General features: G+C 35.9%; 1 protein-coding gene across 10 annotated transcripts in view; it reads left to right on the plus strand.

The window, feature by feature from the left end:
- The window catches only part of CLASP2 (cytoplasmic linker associated protein 2), a 290,913-nt gene that overhangs the window by 92,428 nt on the left and 178,422 nt on the right, over window positions 1-20,063 (plus strand). For all 10 annotated transcript variants that reach the window (XM_077129874.1, XM_077129866.1, XM_077129868.1 and 7 more), the window contains one exon: window positions 3,757-3,903. In XM_077129874.1, coding sequence (XP_076985989.1) covers window positions 3,757-3,903 — 147 coding nt within the window. The remainder of the gene's footprint in view (window positions 1-3,756; window positions 3,904-20,063) is intronic.

Genomic DNA, 20,063 nt, shown 5'->3' on the forward strand with positions numbered 1-20,063 from the left:
CCTCCTCTTCTGCTTCATTTTCTCTCCTCCATTTCAGCCTCTTCCTTCATCTCCATCTTTCTTCCTTTATTTCCATTTCTTCCTCCTTCGCTTTTTCCATTTTCATTTCCTTCTCTACCTCCATTTTCATTCCTCCTTTTCCTCCATTTGAATCTCTTCTTTTCTCTATCCCGCTCCTCTTCTCCTCAATCTCACTCCCCTCCTCCATTGCTTCCTTCTCTCTTCCATATTCTCTCCTCCTCTTCTGACATATAGGTAGCCACTGTGGCCTGTTTATTTTATTCGTTTCTATCCTTTAGTACTTGTTAATATCATTATCTTGTTCAATTTATTTACAGTATTGTCTTTATAAAAAACATTGGAGTTAGAACAGAAGTGTCAGCATACCCATAATTTGTAATTTGCTTTCGGTGGTTGGTTTTTCTTCTGTTTAAATAAGATTATCTACTATGTATATTTTAGATGATTTCTTCTGATTTATCTTTCAGTTCACTAATGATTTCTAGAACTGTCTCTAATTTGCCATTATAGCTGCTCACTGCATTTAAAGTTAATTTATTGTATTTTCATTTCTAGAAGTTTTGTTTGGTTATTTAAAAAAATACTTTGCTATAGTTCTCTGATCCCTGCAGGTAATTTCAGATTTGCTCTGTAACCAAGTAGGGTTATTTTATAGTCTATTTGGTGATTCCAGGATTTGAACCGGGTCTGTTTCTATCATCTGTTTCTTTCTGTTTGCTCATGGAGTCTTGTTTCCTGTTTTGCCTGATTATCTTTGGAAAATTATTTGTGGGAATAATTTAAAGCCATAGATCGTTTTTTCCAGAGAGGTTTTTTTGTGTGTACTGTATGGTGGAGTTCATATTTCATTCTTTTTCCATGTGAGTATCCCGTTATTGAAGCACCAGTTGTTAATTTGTTGTTTGTTTGTTTTGGGGAGGATAGGAAGTGAATGGTCCGGGAATCAAACTGGGGTCTCCTGCATGGCAGGTGAGAATTCTCCAACTGGACTACCCATGCACCACCCACCTCCAGAGAGATTTTGTATTTGTGTTGGCTGTTGCTTGGAAGTAAGCAGTTTAATCACAATGAGTTTAAGGTGAAGGGTTGAGTCTTTCTGTACTGCCTAAGCAATAATGAAGCAGTCCATTTGGTTTACTTCTCTGCCTCTGTCTTTTGAGAAAAGTTAGAAAATAATAGGCTGGTTCACTTCAACCTGGAGGGTATGGTCACTTGGTGTACCAGCTTTTGGTGAGAAAAGTCTCCTATCAGACTCTAAACCTTAAGTAACCTAGTTTTTAAACTCTGGTCTTTTATCTTTTACTTGGAGTGTTTAATTCATATACATTTGATTTAGTTACTGATATATTTGGTTATATGTTTGTCATTTTATTGTTTTTCTGTTCTGTCCACTTGTATATATCTGTCTCCTTTCCTGCTTCTGAATATTTTTTATTTATTTTATTATTATTAGTTTATTCCTGATTAATTGAATATTTTTTATTATTTTAATTTTCCTCTCCTGTTGGTTCAATAATGCTAAAAACCTTATAACCCTTTAACATCATTTGCTTTACTTCTTAGGAGAACTATTTTATAAAAACCCCAAACTGGACACAACCCAAATGCCCATTAACAGTAGAATGGATATTAATAAGTTGTGGTACATTCATACACTAGAAAACTATTCAGCAATGGAAATGAATGACTGATTGAAAATGATATTGACTGAAAAGAAGCGAGACAGCAAAGAACGTTGTATAATTCTTTTAATGTAAAATTTATAAATGGGGAAAACCAGCTGTGGTCTTCTCAGCCAATTAGCTTTAGAAGGACATAGTAACTAGGGGATCATGAGGGAGCTTACAGATGCTGATAATTTTTTTTTCTTAATCTGGATACTGGTTACATTGGCATGTTCATTTTATGAAAATTATCCTGTGCACTTACGATTTCTATACTTTCCTCTGGTCTATTTTGATAAAAAGTTAAAAATTAATTTCCCAGCAGTTAGAGAATGTTAAGAGTTAATTTTTTTTTTTTAATGACAGAGAAGTTTACTCTTTCAGTACTGTTCCTATGGGAACTTCTAGCTATTCTGTGTTTCAATGCCTATCATTCAGTAGGTTTTTCTATCTACTCTTTCTCTCTTCTAGCTTTTTTTTTAATATAGTGGCGTAAAAAGATTTATTTGGGATCTGTATTAGTGTTTTTAACAGAGAAGTCCATGTAAAGCATAGGTTTTAAGCCCAACAATTCATCTAAATTGGCACCCCTAATAGTTTTGTGCTAAATAAACAAACAAAAATTTTAACTAGAAGATAGTTTTTCCTATGAGTTGTTCTATTTAAGAAAAATGCTTCTGAAATGGAATGTGGCTTTATTATTAAGGTGTCTTCGATTCTTTTTTCCCTCCAATAAATTTTTAAAAATCTTGAAAATTTGTATTATTTTCTTTAAAATATATTTAATACTTGGATTCAAATCATCCCTTTGGAGGGACAGTTTCATTCTAGGCGGTTAGAAATTTGCATAGGTAAAGGAAGCAGACTGAAATGAAGAGATTCTGGCATATTGATCTGAAGACTGGTAAAGCTGCTTCTCTGCCTCGCCCATCTTGTTTGTCATAATTGGTTTGTGCAGGGTCCTAGAGAAAATCATGTTATCGTAAGAGAAGAGTAAAATGTATACGTCTTGAGATTTAAAACAATTTTTTGTCATTTTATTTCTATCTGAGTGGCTATTAGTGTGGTCGGTTTTAAATATACTAAAAAGAGCTTTATAGAATATTTATGAGAACATATTTGTTCAGTTTCATTTCCTTTGACTAAATAAACAGCAGATTGTAAGATTACAGAGTTAATTATGTACAGTAATGAGTACTGTGATATTCCATGCTTTACTGATGCAATAATAAGCACCCCTGCAGAACATTATATAAAACCTTATTTTCTATTTGTATAAATTTTCATATCAATAAAATAAGAGAAAACGAATTTAGGCTTATGAGCATATGGTATTGTATGCCTTTAAAGTTGTGCTATAGAATAAAGAATTGTAGCTGCATGGAGAAATTTTTAGATGCATGGAGAATTTTTACCTTTCATATGGCAGTAACTGCCATAAGATGATGTCACCTTGTAGCTGATTGGCTGTTGCAGCACCTTGGGCAGGGAAGAGAAAGAAAGATGCCGGCACAAACCTCAGTGGTGATTCTGTGGTTGTTTCTGTCTGTTTTTGATAGAATCTTTGATTAGTATTGAATCTACTGTGTTTGCCATGTGAACTATTGGGAGCATCCTAGGGTGTGGGAAATTAAGAGCTCTCAGAGGAATGAGGCGACTGATTTGCAAACGGATCTGTGATTGTAAGTTACAAAATATGGGTGTAAGGAATAAGGCAAGGCGTGCTGGAAGATGCACTATGGGAGGAGCTGGCAGAAAATGCTTGCATGAGTAGCAAAAAAATTTTAAATGCTTTTTACTATGCTTAGAGTTAAGATGTCTGGTTTTATGTTTTGAGTTAGTATATATAGGTAGGAAATAAGATAATTTTGTGTTCTAATTTAAAATTACACAGGGTCATTTTGTAAAGTATTGACTAATATGTAAATGCCTATTCAAAGGAGGTTTTTTTTTGGTGTTATCTTACCAAAGTAATGATTTTATACATAGCTTTATTTGATTATTGAGCCTTACAGAAAAATGGAATAAAGCTTAGTTCTCTCAAATACCTTTTTTCTAATGCTTTGTGCAGATAAAAGCTTTGATGATGAAGAATCAGTGGATGGAAACAGGCCGTCATCAGCTACTTCAGCCTTCAAGGTTCCTGCACCTAAAACATCCGGAAATCCTGTCAACAGTGCAAGGAAGCCTGGTTCAGCAGGTGGCCCTAAGATCGGAGGTAATGTAAATCTATTTCAAATCTGATGTGCATGCCCCATGTCCTTGATATGACCATGTATCCTTAGAACTTCAGAGAAATATGTTTATTCATGATTGCAGCAAGGTTGCAGATCTGGAAAGTATTGTAACACAGAAGACTGTTCTACTTTTTTTGGAAAATGTTTAAAATATTGAATATGGCTATTTTCCATCAGAACGTATGTGAATTACTGTTTTTTCAGAGTGTTTATTTTTCAGGGGCCATTTTTAAAGGAAGAGACTTAAGGCAGCATTTGTTTTTTAAAGGAGAGCAGGTTTTTCAGATTTGGATATTAATTTTCAGGTGCTGTAGCTATTACAGATATTTGAATTATGTAATGCTTTTGCATATCCATCTATGTATTGAGTCTTAAATACTCCAACCCTGAAAATATAGTGAAGATGTTGACTCATTTCCCACAATAGGAAAAAGGGTGGTGGTCAAGTAAAATTGCCTCAAAACCTGTTTCTGGATTAGATAATAATAAATAGGGAAAAAACAAGTTTTGTGCAGTTATACAACACATAGCTTATATTCTTTCATGGCATTAGAACTTTCAGCATATTGTTTTTGTTCAAAAATGTTTTGGGGGTGTTTTTTTCATTTACTAATTCGAAAGCCATGAGTGCATTTTAGATGTTAATTTCTGCTGGTTCTCTTTGATAGAATGAATTGTATATGAATAAAGGTAAATACTTAATGGTAAAAGGATAATAGTCTCTCACTTTCTTCATTTTTCTTTCTTTTAAAAATATATCTGTGTTTTAGTTATGATAATTTGTGAGAACAGATTTTTCCTTGTTTACAATAATTGGTGGGGAAATCGTTTTTTCCCTCTTTTGGTCTGTAGTCCTTTTATTAAAAACAAAAAGGAAAGAAAAGAAACTATATTTTTTGACCAGGTTCTGTAAGGAGCTGTGTTCCCTTAATCTTTCTATACAACCCCAATTTTTTTCCAAATCATATCATATTCTAAATACAGGGAAAACTGTCATAAGTATTTCATTTTAACTCTCTTATGTGTCATATAACTAGCAAGATGAATATGATACATTTATAAATATATTTATTAAAAAATAGTGTAAAATGAAAATGTCTTATTGATTTCTTTTGATATATTGAGTACCAGTTTAGAACTTTATTTTCTTTCTGTTTTGCAATTATAAGAATATGTTGTCATCCAAATGTTAGTTATTTTATCTTATCACATGATATTTTCTATTAAGCATTCTTACTTACCTCTTGTAGAAAGTGTAGATATCTTAGGTTTCTTCTTTTTGAAACAAATGACTGCCTTTAGTCATTATAAGGGGAGTATTTATTTTTTCTTGACTTGGGGTTACAATTTTTTTCTTTAAGAAATTATGAGTTTATAGAACAACCATGCATAATTCATAAATCATGCAGTCTGTGCATTATCATACCACCCCACCACCAACATTGGGTGTGGAACATGTGTTACAATTGATGATAGCAATATAATTTAAAAATTATATTATTAGTTAAAGTCCATAGTTTAACTTAGGGTTCACTGTATAGTGTAGTTCCATGGATTTTTAAAAAAAATTTTACTGTTACCATACATGCAATCTAACATTTCCTCCTTTAATCACATTCAGGTATATATTTCAGTGCTGTTAATTGCATTCATGATGTTGTGCAGCCATCACCACCATCCATTATCAATACATCTCCATCATTCCAAATAGGAACCCTGTACATTTTACTCTTTAACTTCCCAGTCCCCACCCCTACCCCAGACCCTGGTGAACCTGTATTCTAGATTCTGACTCCACAGGTTTGCTTATTCTATTTTTTTTCAAAATTAGCAAACTCATATGATACTACCCTTTGTGTCCGTTTTATTTCACTCAACATGTTGTGTTCATGGTTTATCCATGTTGTGCATGTATCAGGACTTCATTCCTTCTTACAGCTGAATAATATCCCATTGTATGTATATGCCACATTTTGTTTTCCCATTTTTCTGTTGATGGACATTTGGATTGCTTCCATCTTTTGGGAATTGTGAATAATGCCACTGTGAACATAGGTGTGCAAACATCTGTTTGAGTCTCTGCTTTCAATTCTTTTGGGTATATACCTAGTAGTGGGTTACAAATTTTAACCTGTGATTTTACTATAATGATTTCCAGAAGTCTTATTTGACTTGAAGTGGATTCATACTTGAAATACATGTGATAATATTTAACATTTTTATGAATCTGGGCCATCCGTTTATGATTAGCTCTATTTTTCATATTTTACTGTCTTAGATGAAAATTAGGATTGTAGTTTACCCACCAAAGGTCACTTAATTCTGTTGTTAATCGAATTGATATAATCAGATATTCTTTTGTAAAAATGAGAAAATGCCTTAATTTCTTTTTAATGGTTATTGTGTATGAAAATGATAAATTTTATCATCGTTATCATTAATCACTTGTATAGATTTTTATCTTCTCTCCCTCTATTTTTTTGGGGGGGGAGTGGCAATTGCACAGTCATTCTTTTTTCTTTCCTTTGCCTTGGCTCATTTACATTCATGCCCTTTTTTCTATCAAAGAGCTGCTAGCTAGAAGGTATTGATATAGCTTCTGAAAATAATGCCTTTCTTGGCTACCGTCCTTCTTTGAAAGTTTAACCTTAGATTTTTTTTGTCTAAGCAAAATCTGTTGATTTATAAATTAATTGTAGTAAGTTTTTAAAGTTGTAGATTCTTTGAGTTGGAAGGGTTCTTGGGAGTCATAAAGTTGTATTGACTATGTAAGTAAAATCCCTTTTATAATATTCCTAATAGATTGTTATTCAGCTTCTGATTAGTATCTCCTCTTGGATTAAAATTCAGAACACACATCACCTGTACTACCAATACATATAGACATAACCACTGATAAATTATGATGTAGTTTCTTCTTTATTTTATAATTGCTTTTCCAGTTATAGTTATATAAACTATTTTCTTGGGAGGACAAAATTGGCATTACTGATTAGTTTTGTATCTCTTTTTCCTTACTATTGATTGTTTTCTTATTGTTTTATTGTCTTTCTTATTGAAAATTATTCAATTAATAATTTAATTGAATGATGGTGATTCATTCTTAGTATTTATATTGGTCACACCAAGGCATACAATAAACAGACAGATATGATTAGCTCCTATTTAAAGAAATATGGTAGATGGTATAAACCAATCACAACCCAGTGGGTTTGACAAATCTCTTCAGGTGAGAAAAAGCATCTGTAGTGAGCTTCTTTGAAATAAAAAAATGGCTCTACTTTTGAAGTTTTGAACTTTAATATACTTCTTTCAGAGATAGATATCAAGAATAAAGAGATGTGTTCTATTTTAGCAGTGTCATAGCCAGTTAATTAAGGCTTATAAGACCCCTGATTAATCGTTATATTGTGTTACTTTTCCTTTGTTCTTTGGCTTCTGCATGCCAAGATCTTCTACTCATATTGTGATTGTGTGGCCTTTAAACCACGGAGAAATGAAATAAAGATTATGGATAGCTTGATAACAATGTAATGGTGGTTAAAAAACCATATTATGAGAGTGTCAAAAGTGTTACATTTGTGCTTTACTAATCAGAATAGGGATAAAGTGGATTCCCTTAAATAGTCTATTTTCTAAATAGCATTTGTAACTTCATAATAGATATTTAGGTAAACAAATTTTCTGTTCTTTTGGCTAAATGGTTTGGAATGTTATTGCTGAAGGTCTTGATTTTTTAAAATATGTATACCACTGTATACTTAAGGTAACAATGTTTTTTACGTCATTGAATATTTTTACATATATTCTTTCATTTATGTCTGAAAATCTTTTTTAGGTACTTTTTTGTTATCCTGCTTTTACTTATGAGCAAACTAGATTTAGGAGAAGTTATGTAACTTGCCCAGAGCCATACCTCTAATGAGTGGGCAAAGCACAAAAAGTACTTTGTTATGCTACCACCCACACTAATCTAGCTGGATAAATAAGGATTCGTTTAGATCCTATAGCTCTAAGACTATAACCTGTAGTTAACGATCAATACTTTTCTGTACCCATAAATCAAATGTTTTAAAGCTCAACTAGTATGAGTCCCTGCTATAGACTATTTGCAAATAAACAAACCTGTACTTTTTTCATTATAAATAGAAATGTTTTAGAATATTTTCTTCTTGAAATTGACTTGTTAAAATTTATTTTCTGAACAGATAGAGAAAAAAGAAATATAAACAAAATAAATAAAAATTTATTTTCTGAGTTATCCCTATTCTCTCTTAATTTTTAAAATTGTGGAAATGTATATATATGACACATACTTTCATATCTTAACCACTCCCAAGCATGCAGTTCAGTGGGATTAATCACATTCAGTGTTGTGCTACCCTCATGCCATCCATTACCAAACTTTCTGAACACTACAAACAAAAATCCTGGACCCATTTTGCATTAACTCCCACCCTCCAAATTGTACTCTCTTTTCTTTCTCTGTGAATTTGCATATGCTAGCTATTTCAGGAGGTGAAATTATCGAATGTCTGTCCCTATGTGTCTGACTTATTTCACTCAACATGATGTTTTCAAGATTATTCTATGTAGTAGTATGTATCATTCATTCCTTTTTTTAACTTCATTCCTTTTTAAGGCTAAATAATAAGTTATCTACCACATTTTGTTTATTAATTTATCAACTGATGGCCATTTGGGTTATTTCTGTCTTTTGGCTATTGTTAATAATGTTGCTGTAATATTGGTATGCAAATATCTGTTCAGGTTCCTGCTTTCAGTTCGTTAGGTTATTTACGTGGAAGTAAAATTGCTAGATCAAATGGTAGTTCTTTAACTTTTTGAGAATTTGCCAGTTTTCCACAGCAACTGAACTTTTTACGCTTCTACCAATAATGTATGAGAATTTCTATTTTTCTCCATCCTTGTCAGCACTTGTTATTTTCCATTTTAAAAATAATAGCCATTCTAGTGGGTGTGAAGTAGTATCTCTTTGCGGTTTTGATCTGCATTTTCCTAATGGTTAATGATATTGAGCATCTGTTCAAATGCTTTTTGAATGTTTATATGTCTTGTTTGGAGAAATGTCTATTTGAGTCCTTTGCACATTTTTAAATTGGATTTTTGTTGTTGTTGAGTTGTAGGAGTTCTTTATATTAAATCTTTATCAGTTATATGACTTTAAAATATTTTCTCCCTTTCTGTTGGCTGTGTTTTCATGTTATTCTTTTTAAAAATAAGGGTCTAATGAGATGATCATATCATTGACACTGTTCAGTGTTAGTGTCAAATTTTGAGGTTGGTGATTTGTCACTGAGACTTGTGCGTAATCAATGAGTCACGTCATTGTTCAAATCCTCGATTCTCTGAAGTTCTGTTCTCTCTTTCTTACTTACTCATTCTATTAGATTATTCAGTTCTCATAATTATTTACTGACTTTTCAAATTCAGTAGTACTCATCTTTAGAATATTTTATTTTTGTTTTACTTTGTTTTTACCTGACCTGAGATTTTATTAAGAATGTCCAAATTACCACTTTTCCATAAATACTGCTAATTAGTTCTGTTTGTTTCCCATCATGCACACAGCAAAGTTTTTCCTTTTAAACAAAGAGCCTGAGAATTGCTGTATATTTAATAACAAATCTCAAGAATTGTTGTTTAATCCTGGAATCCCAATTACAGTGTAATTACATTGTAACTAGCAGATCTCAATTTCTTATTTTTGAACTTTATATAAAATCAAATAAATTTTCTGTTTGTGTTTTGGTTTTGTTTCCTACCACTCTTCTTTCCCTATTGATATGGAAAGATACTAAATCCAGCAGATTTTTAGCTATGAAGGGGGTATTAAAGATGATTTGACTCATATTGTGACGAAGAGCCTAAGTCTCTTGAGAATTGAATGATGTGCCCAAGGTCAGTAACTAGCAGAGATGAAACGAGAACCCAGTACTTGGACCACTGTCAAGAACTTCCTATTATTTGTAGGTAATTATGCTGATTGTACATATTTCCTAGTTTTATTCCATATAGTAAAAGATTATTATTGACATTTAGAGTTTAGAGATTAGCCATTCTCCATTTTGTTTTAAATTACTGTGAATCCGACGTCATTCTTATCCATCATAAGTGTCCTTTATCTGTCTTAATTTTCATTGGAGGGTAAATATGGTTTGAGTAAATAACAGATAAATTATTATAAAATGGATTAAGTTGGCTAGTTGTTTAATGTGTATCAGAATATATGTGTTTTACTGCAGTTTTCTTTGACTTCAGTTTTGTCTTACTTTCTGTGTAAAAAAAGTGATGTTTCACTGTGCAAGATTTGTTTTTCAAGGCATTCAGAATGTTGAAGGGAGAAACTTATATAAAAAACAAACTTTTTATTGAAATTGAATAGGCAAACTGAAGACCTAATCTCTTGGTAGGTAAGTTACTGTTCTTATCTACAGCTATATATAGAGACTGCTTTATTCAAGGTCTGTGTTGGGCACAGATGGGACCATTTAGTAGGCTTGATTTGAGGTTTTAAATTTACAGAGACAATTACAATACCTGTCCATGCTTATTATTCTACCAACCAGTGTTAATTATTGTTAGCATTTTGGTCCTTCTATACCTCATTTGCGTACGCTTTTTGACTGAAATGTAGATGTTAGAAAATTGTAAGTTCTCTCATGTGGTTATGGAAATTCATTCAAAGTTTGCCTCAGAAAAGAGTGAAATATCATTAATGTAGATCTCATATAGGGAATTATCCATTAGGTTTATTATACCTGATCCATATGAACTGAAAGTTTGTAATAACTACAATTCTAGGCTTATATTTGTCACATACATTCTGATCTAGTTGACTTGGTAAGAAACTCTGTTTCTATGATGGGCATGTTGTGAATTTAAACTACTTGTTTATGTTAATGTGTAATTTTTCCTCTTTTTTAGAACAGATTTATGTTTCTTACTAATGAAAAGAATTGAAATGCATAAAAGGATTAAAAAATGATAACAATCATGCACATTATTATACAGAGATAGACCTTTATCTTCTATTTATTATTCTCTTGGGGTGACCAGTATTAAGTTGATAGGTATCCTTCTTTATCTTACTCCATGTAGGTATACACATTATGTTTATTTTTGCTTACATTAAAAAATGGGCTCATGCTGTTAAAAATACTAGTAAACACATTACTTTTCCACTTACTTATTTTCATAGAACATCCTTCAACATGAAGAATAAGAACTATCTTATTCTTTTTAACAGCTATCAGTATTTCAAATTATGAATGTACCATGATTTAATAAACTACTTGCCTGTCAATGTCTTTCTTCTTATTTGTATTTTTTCATCTTCCTATCCGATCACCAAGCCAGGGGGCCAACCAGCTCGTAAATATTTATCTAAGGTTTTTAGCGTGCTGCTGCTTTTATAATCTCTGGGGAATTATCAGTGAATAACAACAAAGACCTTGTATGTGTGGTGCTTATATTCTAGGTGAGGTTCAGAATATTTAAATGATTAATAGTAGCATATCCTCTTTTGCGACATGCATATTCCTATTATTTCCCAATTTCTATTGGATTATTTGTCTTCTCATCAGTTTGTTGAAATTTTTAAGATAAAGGCATTTATTCCTTTGTTTAATGTTACAAATATATCATCACTCCTTTGTCTTTTGGCTCGGCTCATGGCATTTTTACATCAAAATTTAAAATTCTTTGTTCTAGTCAATGAAATATCTGCCCTTTCCTTTTGACTTCCAAATTTTCTGTCTTGAATAAGGCATACTATCCAGTTACAAGGTTATAAAAATGGTCTCATTTATTCTCAGATATTATTTCTTTACCTTTGGTTTGTTCAGTACATCTGGATTTTATTTTTACTATAAGGTGGCATTATATCCATTTATTATTTTCTTCCTCATACATGGCCAATTAAGTCTTTGCAATGAAATTAAACATTCTTTACCCCATTACTTGAAATACCATTATATGTGTTCTGGTAAATTTCTGGAGTTTTCCTCCTTTTTTCCTGATAGATTCATATCTGCTCTAGCTTTAATATGAGTGGCTTCCCAAATTTCTTTGTTATAAAAATTTTGAACATATCTCAATACTTGCTTCTGTGTTAAATCACAGATTTAATAACTAGCATTTTGTCATACTTGATTTAACTTTTATCTACCTATTCCCCCATATATGCTTTTCCCCCCATCTTAACCTTTGGAAAGTTTTGCTGATATCATAACATTTCATCCCTAAATGTTTAATACACATCTGCTAAGACTTAAAGGCATGCTCCATTATAACCATAATGACATATGCAAGTAAATTCTATTACAGTAAAACAGATCTCTCACTAATTTTTTTTCTACATAGGAGTACTATAGTCCTTATTCTGGTTTTCTTTTTTTTTTTCTTAACATTTTTATTATATAGTATAACATATATACAATGCAAAGAAATAAGAAGGCACTAGTTTCCAAAGTACTCTTTAAACAGTGGTTACAGGTTAGATCCCAGAGTTTGTCATGGGCTACCATGCAATCCTCTCATATTTTTCCTTCTAGCTGTTCCAGAATATAGCAGGCTAGAGAGCTTAAATACCTTTTTATCATCACGATCTACTTTTTTTTCCTCCTTTTTTTTGTGAACAATAACATATATACAAAAAAGCTATAAATTTCAAAGCACAGCACCACAATTAGTTGTAGAACATATTTCAGACTTTGACATGGGTTATGATTTCACAGTTTTAGGTTTTTACTTCTACCTGCTCTAAAATACTGGAGACTAAAAGAGATATCAATGTAATGATTCAGCATTCATATTCATTTGTTAAGTCCTGTCTTCTATCAATTCCACCATCACCTTTGATTTTTCCAGACCTCTCTTTGGGGTTGTTGGGCTATGGCAATTCTAAATTTTTGCTACTGGAAGGGTCTGTCACTAATATAGGGTAGGGAGATGGAACTATCTGATGTTCTAGAGAGGCTGGGTCTTCTAGGTTTCAGGACTTACCTGGATCAGGGACCTATCTGGAGGTTGTTGGTTTCTGGAAAGTTACCCTAGTGCCTGGAACCCTTGTGGAATCTTATATATTGCCATAGGTGTTCTTTAGGATTAGCTGGAATAGTCCTGGTTGGGAGTCGACAGGTTATGATGGGTAGCAAGGTCTATCGGAAGCTTGAGTAAGAGCAACTCTCACTAATTTTTATCTTCATGATTTCATATCTCTTGGGTAGGCAGCTAGGAGTGAAATTTCTGGGCCATATGGTAACTCTGCAACTTTTTTTTACTTCTTTCACTTTTCTAACCACATTATCTTTTTGTTTTTATTTTTCTTGTTCTTTTCATTTCTCATTTCTGTTCTCTACTATATTTTTTAAAATAGCAAATTGATGTAATTATTTAATGACATGGGAAAATAAACAAGTTATGAAATATGCTGGTTATTACAAAGTAATGGGTGGAGGATGACTTAATTTTTGGTATAAAAACGTTTTAAAAGTATCAGTATGCCTAGAAAAAACTGGACAATTTTTAGATACTGAAATATCAACAGTATTAAATTCTGTTCAGTGATTAAACATTTGTCCTTTTGTTTATTTTTTGAAAAATGATTATTTATGAAACAAACAAAAAGAAGCTCCTGGAGGGAAAGGTATTAAATGCCAGGAGTCTAGAGCCCAGCAGCCTGCATCTGATCCCCAGGAGGACAGGTGTCTAGCTCTCTTCTTTTCCTGTTGGAATGCTACTTATAAGGCTGTTTGCCCTACTCTTGACATTCTCAATGTATTTATGTTTCATGGGATTCCATGAACATTACCTGGCCTGTCATGGTCAGGTTCATGTGTCAACTTTGCCAAGTGGTGGTACCTGTTTGTCTGGTTAGGCAAGTGCTGGCCTGTTGCAATGGGAGCATTTCATAGAATTAAATCATGATCACGTTGGCTACATCCACAGATGATTCTATTTGTAATCAGCCAAGGAGAATGTCTTCTGCAATGAGTGATGCTTAATCTAGTCAATGAAAGCCTTTTAAGGAGGATTCAGAACAGACAGGCTCTCTTCCTGCTTCAGCTGGCGAGCCTCTCCTGTGGAGTTTGTCCAAATCCTCCATCGGAATCGTTGACTTTACAGCCTGTCCTGTGGATTTTGGACTCTGTGTTTCCATGGTTATGTGAGACACTTTTATAAATTTTATGTTTGTGAGCGTTTCCTGTTGATTCTTTTTCTCTAGAGAACCCTAACTAATACAGCTTGGTACCAGGAGTGGTTCTTAAGAAACAGTCTTAAAAGTGGGTTTTTATGCATGGTTTTCTACTCTGACTGGACTTGAAGACACTAAGGACCCTGGTTCCCATAATCAGAGTGGCACTCCCAGTCCATGGAGTGAGTTGGCAAAAGAGGTAGTCAAAATATCACCATTCGAGTCTCCTAGTATTCGCTTGTATGAAGCCAGGCTCTGGGGGATAATGTTTTTGACACCTTTATGGAGTTTTGTGGAAATAAGAGGTGTAGAGATGTTGGCTAGTTGTTGTTAGATACACTGGATACATTAAGGAGTGAAAGGGATGGGCTTAAGGCTTCAAACCAGAAGCTTAAGCACCATCTGACAGATGTAGAAGTTTCTGTGAGTATCCTGAAGGAAAATCTTATTTACTATAGCTGTAGATGTGAGATCTCTGAAAATCAGACTCCAAATCATATTGTTAGAGTAGCAACTTTACAACATGAACTGAAATTTCAGTGTTGCCTGGTGTCTGCTGTTAAAGTGAGGGCTTTAATTGGAAAGGAGTGGGACCCTGAAAAATGGGATGGTGACATATGGATTGATAATGATGTTGGGAGTGAGGTTAAAACCCTAGGTCATGCTGAGTTTTCTCTAGATAACCCTGTAATAGTCTGCCCTGAGGACATAGCTGCCCCACCTCCAGCCTGCCTTGAGAAGTTAGCCACCCAACCTCCTCCTTAAGGGATTAGTCCTAGACTGATTAATCCTGTTTCACCAGATGAAACTGCAAATGAATGCCCTGAAGCAAATGGCTTGGGAGATATTTCTAATTCTTTTCAAGACTCACCCCCACCACCCCTCATTTCTTCCAGACCTATAACTAGACTAAAGTCCCAACAGGCCCCTAAAGGTGAGGTACAAAGTGTCACACATGAAGAGGTACGTTATACTCAAAAAGAACTATGTGAGTTTTCAGTGTATATAGACAGATCAGGGGAATATGTGTGGCAATGGATTTTAATGGTTGGTTGAAACATGGATCAAAAAGTGGCCAACATTACCTGAAGTTGAAGTGCCAGAACTGCCCTGGTATAATGTAGATGAGGGGATCCAGAGGCTTAGAGAGATTAGAATGTTAGAGTGGATTTATCATGCAAAGCCTGCTCTTACATATGGGAATAGACATACTGAGCAACTGGCATCCAGAGGATGCATGTTTTACCAGAACAGTAAGAAATAAATTTGTGAGACTAGTGTCATCATGCCTGAAGAGCTCTGTAGTTGCACTTCTCTGTAGGTCAGTTATTATTGCAGGAAATGCTGTCACTGAGCTGGAATCCTTAAACACAATGATGATGACCGGATCCCAAGTTGATAGAAGCCAGATGGCATCACTTAATTGCCAAAGACAGGGTAGACGTGACTGTTATAATAGACAGCAAACTCAAAGCAGGAGTCAAAATTATATGACTTGCAGAGATTTGTAGCATTGGCTAGTAAATCAAACTAAATTCTTGTTTGAGCAGTATAAACAAAAGAGTTCTAGGTCAAGTGAACAGAAGTCTAACCTGAATTACAAAAACACAGAGTCACAGCCCCCTTAATCAATTTCCAGACTTGAGACAGATCACAGACCCAGAGCCCCTTGAATGAAGGAGAGGCCAGGTTTTTTGGGGGGAGAACCCTGTTACACTGCCACAAATTTATACTGTTAATCTTCCTCCAAGCCTTCCCCAGGGAGACTGACGGCCTTTTACCAGGGTAACTGTGCTTTGGCGAAAAGGAAATGATTAGATATTTGGAGGATTATTGGACACTGATTCAGAAGTGACATTAATTCCAGGGGACCCAAAACATCACTCTGGTCCACCAGTCAGAGTGCGGGCTTATTGAGGCCAGGTGATTGATGAAGTTTTAGCTCAGGTCTGTCTCACAGTGGGCCCCCAGACCCATCCTGTAGTTATTTCCCCAGTTCCAGAATGTGTAATTGGAATAGACATACTGAGCAACTGGCAGAATCCCCGCATTGGTTCTTTAACTCATGCAGTGAGGGCTGTTATGGTGGGAAAGGTCAAGTGGAAGCCACTAGAACTGCCCCTACCAAGCAAAATAGTAAATCAAAAGCAATACCATATTCCTGGAGGGATTGCAGAGATTACTGCCACTGTTAAGGACCTGAAGGATGCAGGGGTGGTAATTCCTACCACAACCCCATTCAACTCTCCTATTTGGCCTGTGCAGAAAACAGATGGGTCTTGGAGGATGACAGTGGATTATCATAAGCTCAACCAGGTGGTAACTGCAATTGCAATTGCTTTTCCAGATGTGCTATCATTGCTTGAGCAAATCAATACACACCCTGGTACCTGGTATGCAGCTATTGATCTGGCAAATGTTTTTTCTCAATAGCTGTTTGTAAGAACCACGAAACAGTTTGCTTTCAGCTGGCAAGGTCAGCAATATACTTTCACTGTCCTACCTCAGGGGTATATCAACTCTACAGCCCTATGTCATAATCTTGTCCGCAGGGACCTTGATTGTTTCTCCCTCCCACAAGACATCACACTGGTCCATTATATTGATGATATCATGTTGATTGGACCTAGTGAGCAAGAAGTAGCAACTACTCTAGACTTACTGGTAAGGCATTTGCGTGTCAGAGAATGGGAGATAAATCCAACAAAAATACAGAAGCCTTCCACCTCAGTGAAATTTCTAGGTGTCCAATGGCGTGGGGCATGTTGAGATATCCCTTCTTAAGTTAAGGATAAGTTGCTGCATCTGGCCCCTCCTATGACCAAAAAAGAGGCACAACACCTAGTTGGTCTCTTTGGATTTTAGCAACAACATATTCCTCATTTGGGTGTGCTACTCCAGCCCATTTATCGAGTAACCCAAAAGCTGCTAATTTTGATTGGGGACCTGACCAAGAGGATGCTCTGTGACGGGTCCAGGCTGCTGTACAAGCTGCTCTGCTACTTGGGCCATATGATCCAGCAGATCCAATGAAAGTGTCAGTGGCAAATAGAGATGCTGTTTGGAGCCTTTAGCAGGCAAATCACAACACAGACCCTTAGAGTTTTGGAGCAAAGCCTTATCATCTGCTGCGGATAACTACTCTCCTTTTGAGAAACAGCTTTAGGCCTGCTACTGGGCATTAGTAGAGACTGAACACTTAACCATGGGCCACCAAGTTACCATGAGACCTGAGTTGCCTATCATGAGCTGGGTGTTGTCTGACCCACCAAGCCATAAAGTTGGGCATGTCCAGGAGCACTCTATTGTAAAATGGAAATGGTGTATACAAGATAGGGCCAGAGCAAGTCCTGAAGGCATAAGTAAGTTATATGAGGAAGTAACCCAAATGCCTATGGTTTCCACTCCTGTCACATTACCCTCTCTTTCTCAGACCACAGCTATGACCTCTTGGGGAGTTCCTTAACAGTGAATTGACTGAGGAAGAGGAAACTTGAGCCTGGTTTGCACATGGTTCAGTACGATATGCAGGTACCGTCCGAAAGTGGATAGCTGCAGCATTACAACCCCTTTCTGGGGTGTCCTTGGAGGACAGTCATGAGGGGAAATCCTCCCAGTGGGCAGAACTTTGAGCAGTGCACCTGGTTGTTCATTTTGCTTGAAAGGAGAACTGACCAGAGGTGCATTTGTATACTGACTCATGGTCTGTCGCTAATGGTTTGGATGGTCAGGGACTTGGAAAGACCATAATTGGAAAATTATTGACAAAGAGATCTGGGGAAGAAGTATGTAGATAGATCTTTCTGAGTGGACTAAAAACATGGACATATTTGTGCCCCATGTGAATGCGCACCAGAGGGTGACTTCAGCAGAGGAAGGTTTTAATAATCAAGTGAATAAGATGACCTGTTCTGTGGATACTAGTCAGCCTCTTTCCCCAGCACCTCCTGTCATTGCCCAGTGGACTCATGAACAAAGTGGTCATGGTGTAGGGGTGGAGGTTATACATGGTATCAGCAACATGGACTTCCACTCACCAAGGCTGACTTGACTGCAGCCATTGCTGAGTGCCCAGTCTGCCAGCAGTAGAGACCCACACTTAGTCCCCAAAATGGCACCATTCCCCGAGGTGACCAGCCAGCTCCATGGTGGCAGGTTGATTACATTGGACCACTCCCTTCATGGAAGGGGCAGCAGTTTGTTCTAACTGGAATAGACACATATTCTGGATATGGGTTTGCTTTCCCTGCACGCAATGCTTCTGTCAAAACTACCATCCATGGGCTTAGAAAATGCCTTATCCATCATCATGGAATTCCACATAACATTGCTTCTGATCAAGGAACACACTTCACAGGAAATGAAGTGCAGGAATGGACACATGTTCATGGAATTCTCTGGTCTTACCATGTTCCCCATCATCCAGAAGCAGCTGGATTGATAGAACGGTGGAATGGCCTTTTGAAAACTCAATTACGGTGCGAGCTATGTGACAGTACCTTGAAGGGCTGGGGTAATGTTCTCCAAGAAGCTGTATATGCTCTGAATCAGCATCTGCTGTATGGTGCTGTTTCTCCCATAGCCAGGATCCATGGGTCCAGGAACCAAGGGGTGGAAATGGGAGTGGTACCACTCACTGTTACCCCTGGTGATCCACTAGGAAAATTTTTGCTTCCTGTCCCTGCAACCTGAGCTCTTCTGGTCTACAGGTTTTAGTTCCAAAAGATGGAGTACTTCCACCAGGAGAAACAACAATGAATCCATTGAACTGAAATCTAAGACTGCCTTTGGGCTACTCATGCCCCTGGATCAACAAGCCAAGAAGGGGATTACATTGTTGGTTGGGGTGATTAACCAAGGGAGAAATAAGACTGAAATTACACAGTGGAGATAAAGAAGAGTTTACTTGGAATATAGGAGATCCCCTAGGATGTCTTTTAGTACTACCATGCCCTGTGATTAAAATCAATGGAAAACTGCAACAACCCAATCCAGGCAGGACTACCAATGGCTCTGAAACTTCAGGAATGAAGGTTTGGGTCACTCCACCAGACAAAGAAGCACGGCCAGCTGAAGTGCTTGCTGAGGGTAAAGGGAACATGGAATGGGTAGTGGATGAAGGTAGAGATAAATATAAACTACTACCACGTGATCAGTTACAGCAGCGAGGACTGTAATTCTGTTTTGTTCCTGTTACACTATTTAAATTGTAAGATATCAAGTTTAAGAATGAATATTACCCAAGGACTTGCACCCTATTCTGGAGAGATTTAATGTGTTTCCAGTTATATGCAGGACATTTCAGTATTGTTGGGTGAAAGAAAAAATGTGTGTGTGTTTTTTTTTTTATTTAGAAATTATGTATGGTTGAAGGTGATATGTATAGGTGCCAAATTGACAAGGGGTGGACTGTCATGGTCAAGTTCATGTGTCAACTTGGCCAAGTGGTGGTACCTGTTTGTGTGTTTGGGCAAGTGCTGGCCTGTCTGTTGCTTGAGGACATTTCATAGAATTAAATCATGATCACGTCAGCTACATCCACAGCAGATTCCGTTTGTAATCAGCCAAGGATAATGTCTTCTGCAATGAGTGGTGCTTAATCTAATCACTGGAAGCCTTTTAAGGAGGATTCAGAAGAGACATTCTCTCTTCGTCCTTTCGCTAGTGAACTTCTCCTGTGGAGTTCATCCAGACCCTCCATTGGAATCTTCGGCTTCACAGCCTGCCCTGTGGATTTTGGACTCTGCGTTCCTACGGTTACGTGGGACACTTTTATAAATTTTGCATTTGTGAGTGTTTCCTGTTGATTCTGTTTCTCTAGAGAACCCAAACTAATACATGGCCCAACAGCAAAATAATGTTAGGAACTCTTGTTTTGAATTGCTGCAAAACAGAACTGCCACACTACATAAAACTCACTAG

This window comes from Tamandua tetradactyla, chromosome 15 (genome assembly GCF_023851605.1).
Source record: "Tamandua tetradactyla isolate mTamTet1 chromosome 15, mTamTet1.pri, whole genome shotgun sequence".
NCBI lineage: Eukaryota > Metazoa > Chordata > Mammalia > Pilosa > Myrmecophagidae > Tamandua > Tamandua tetradactyla.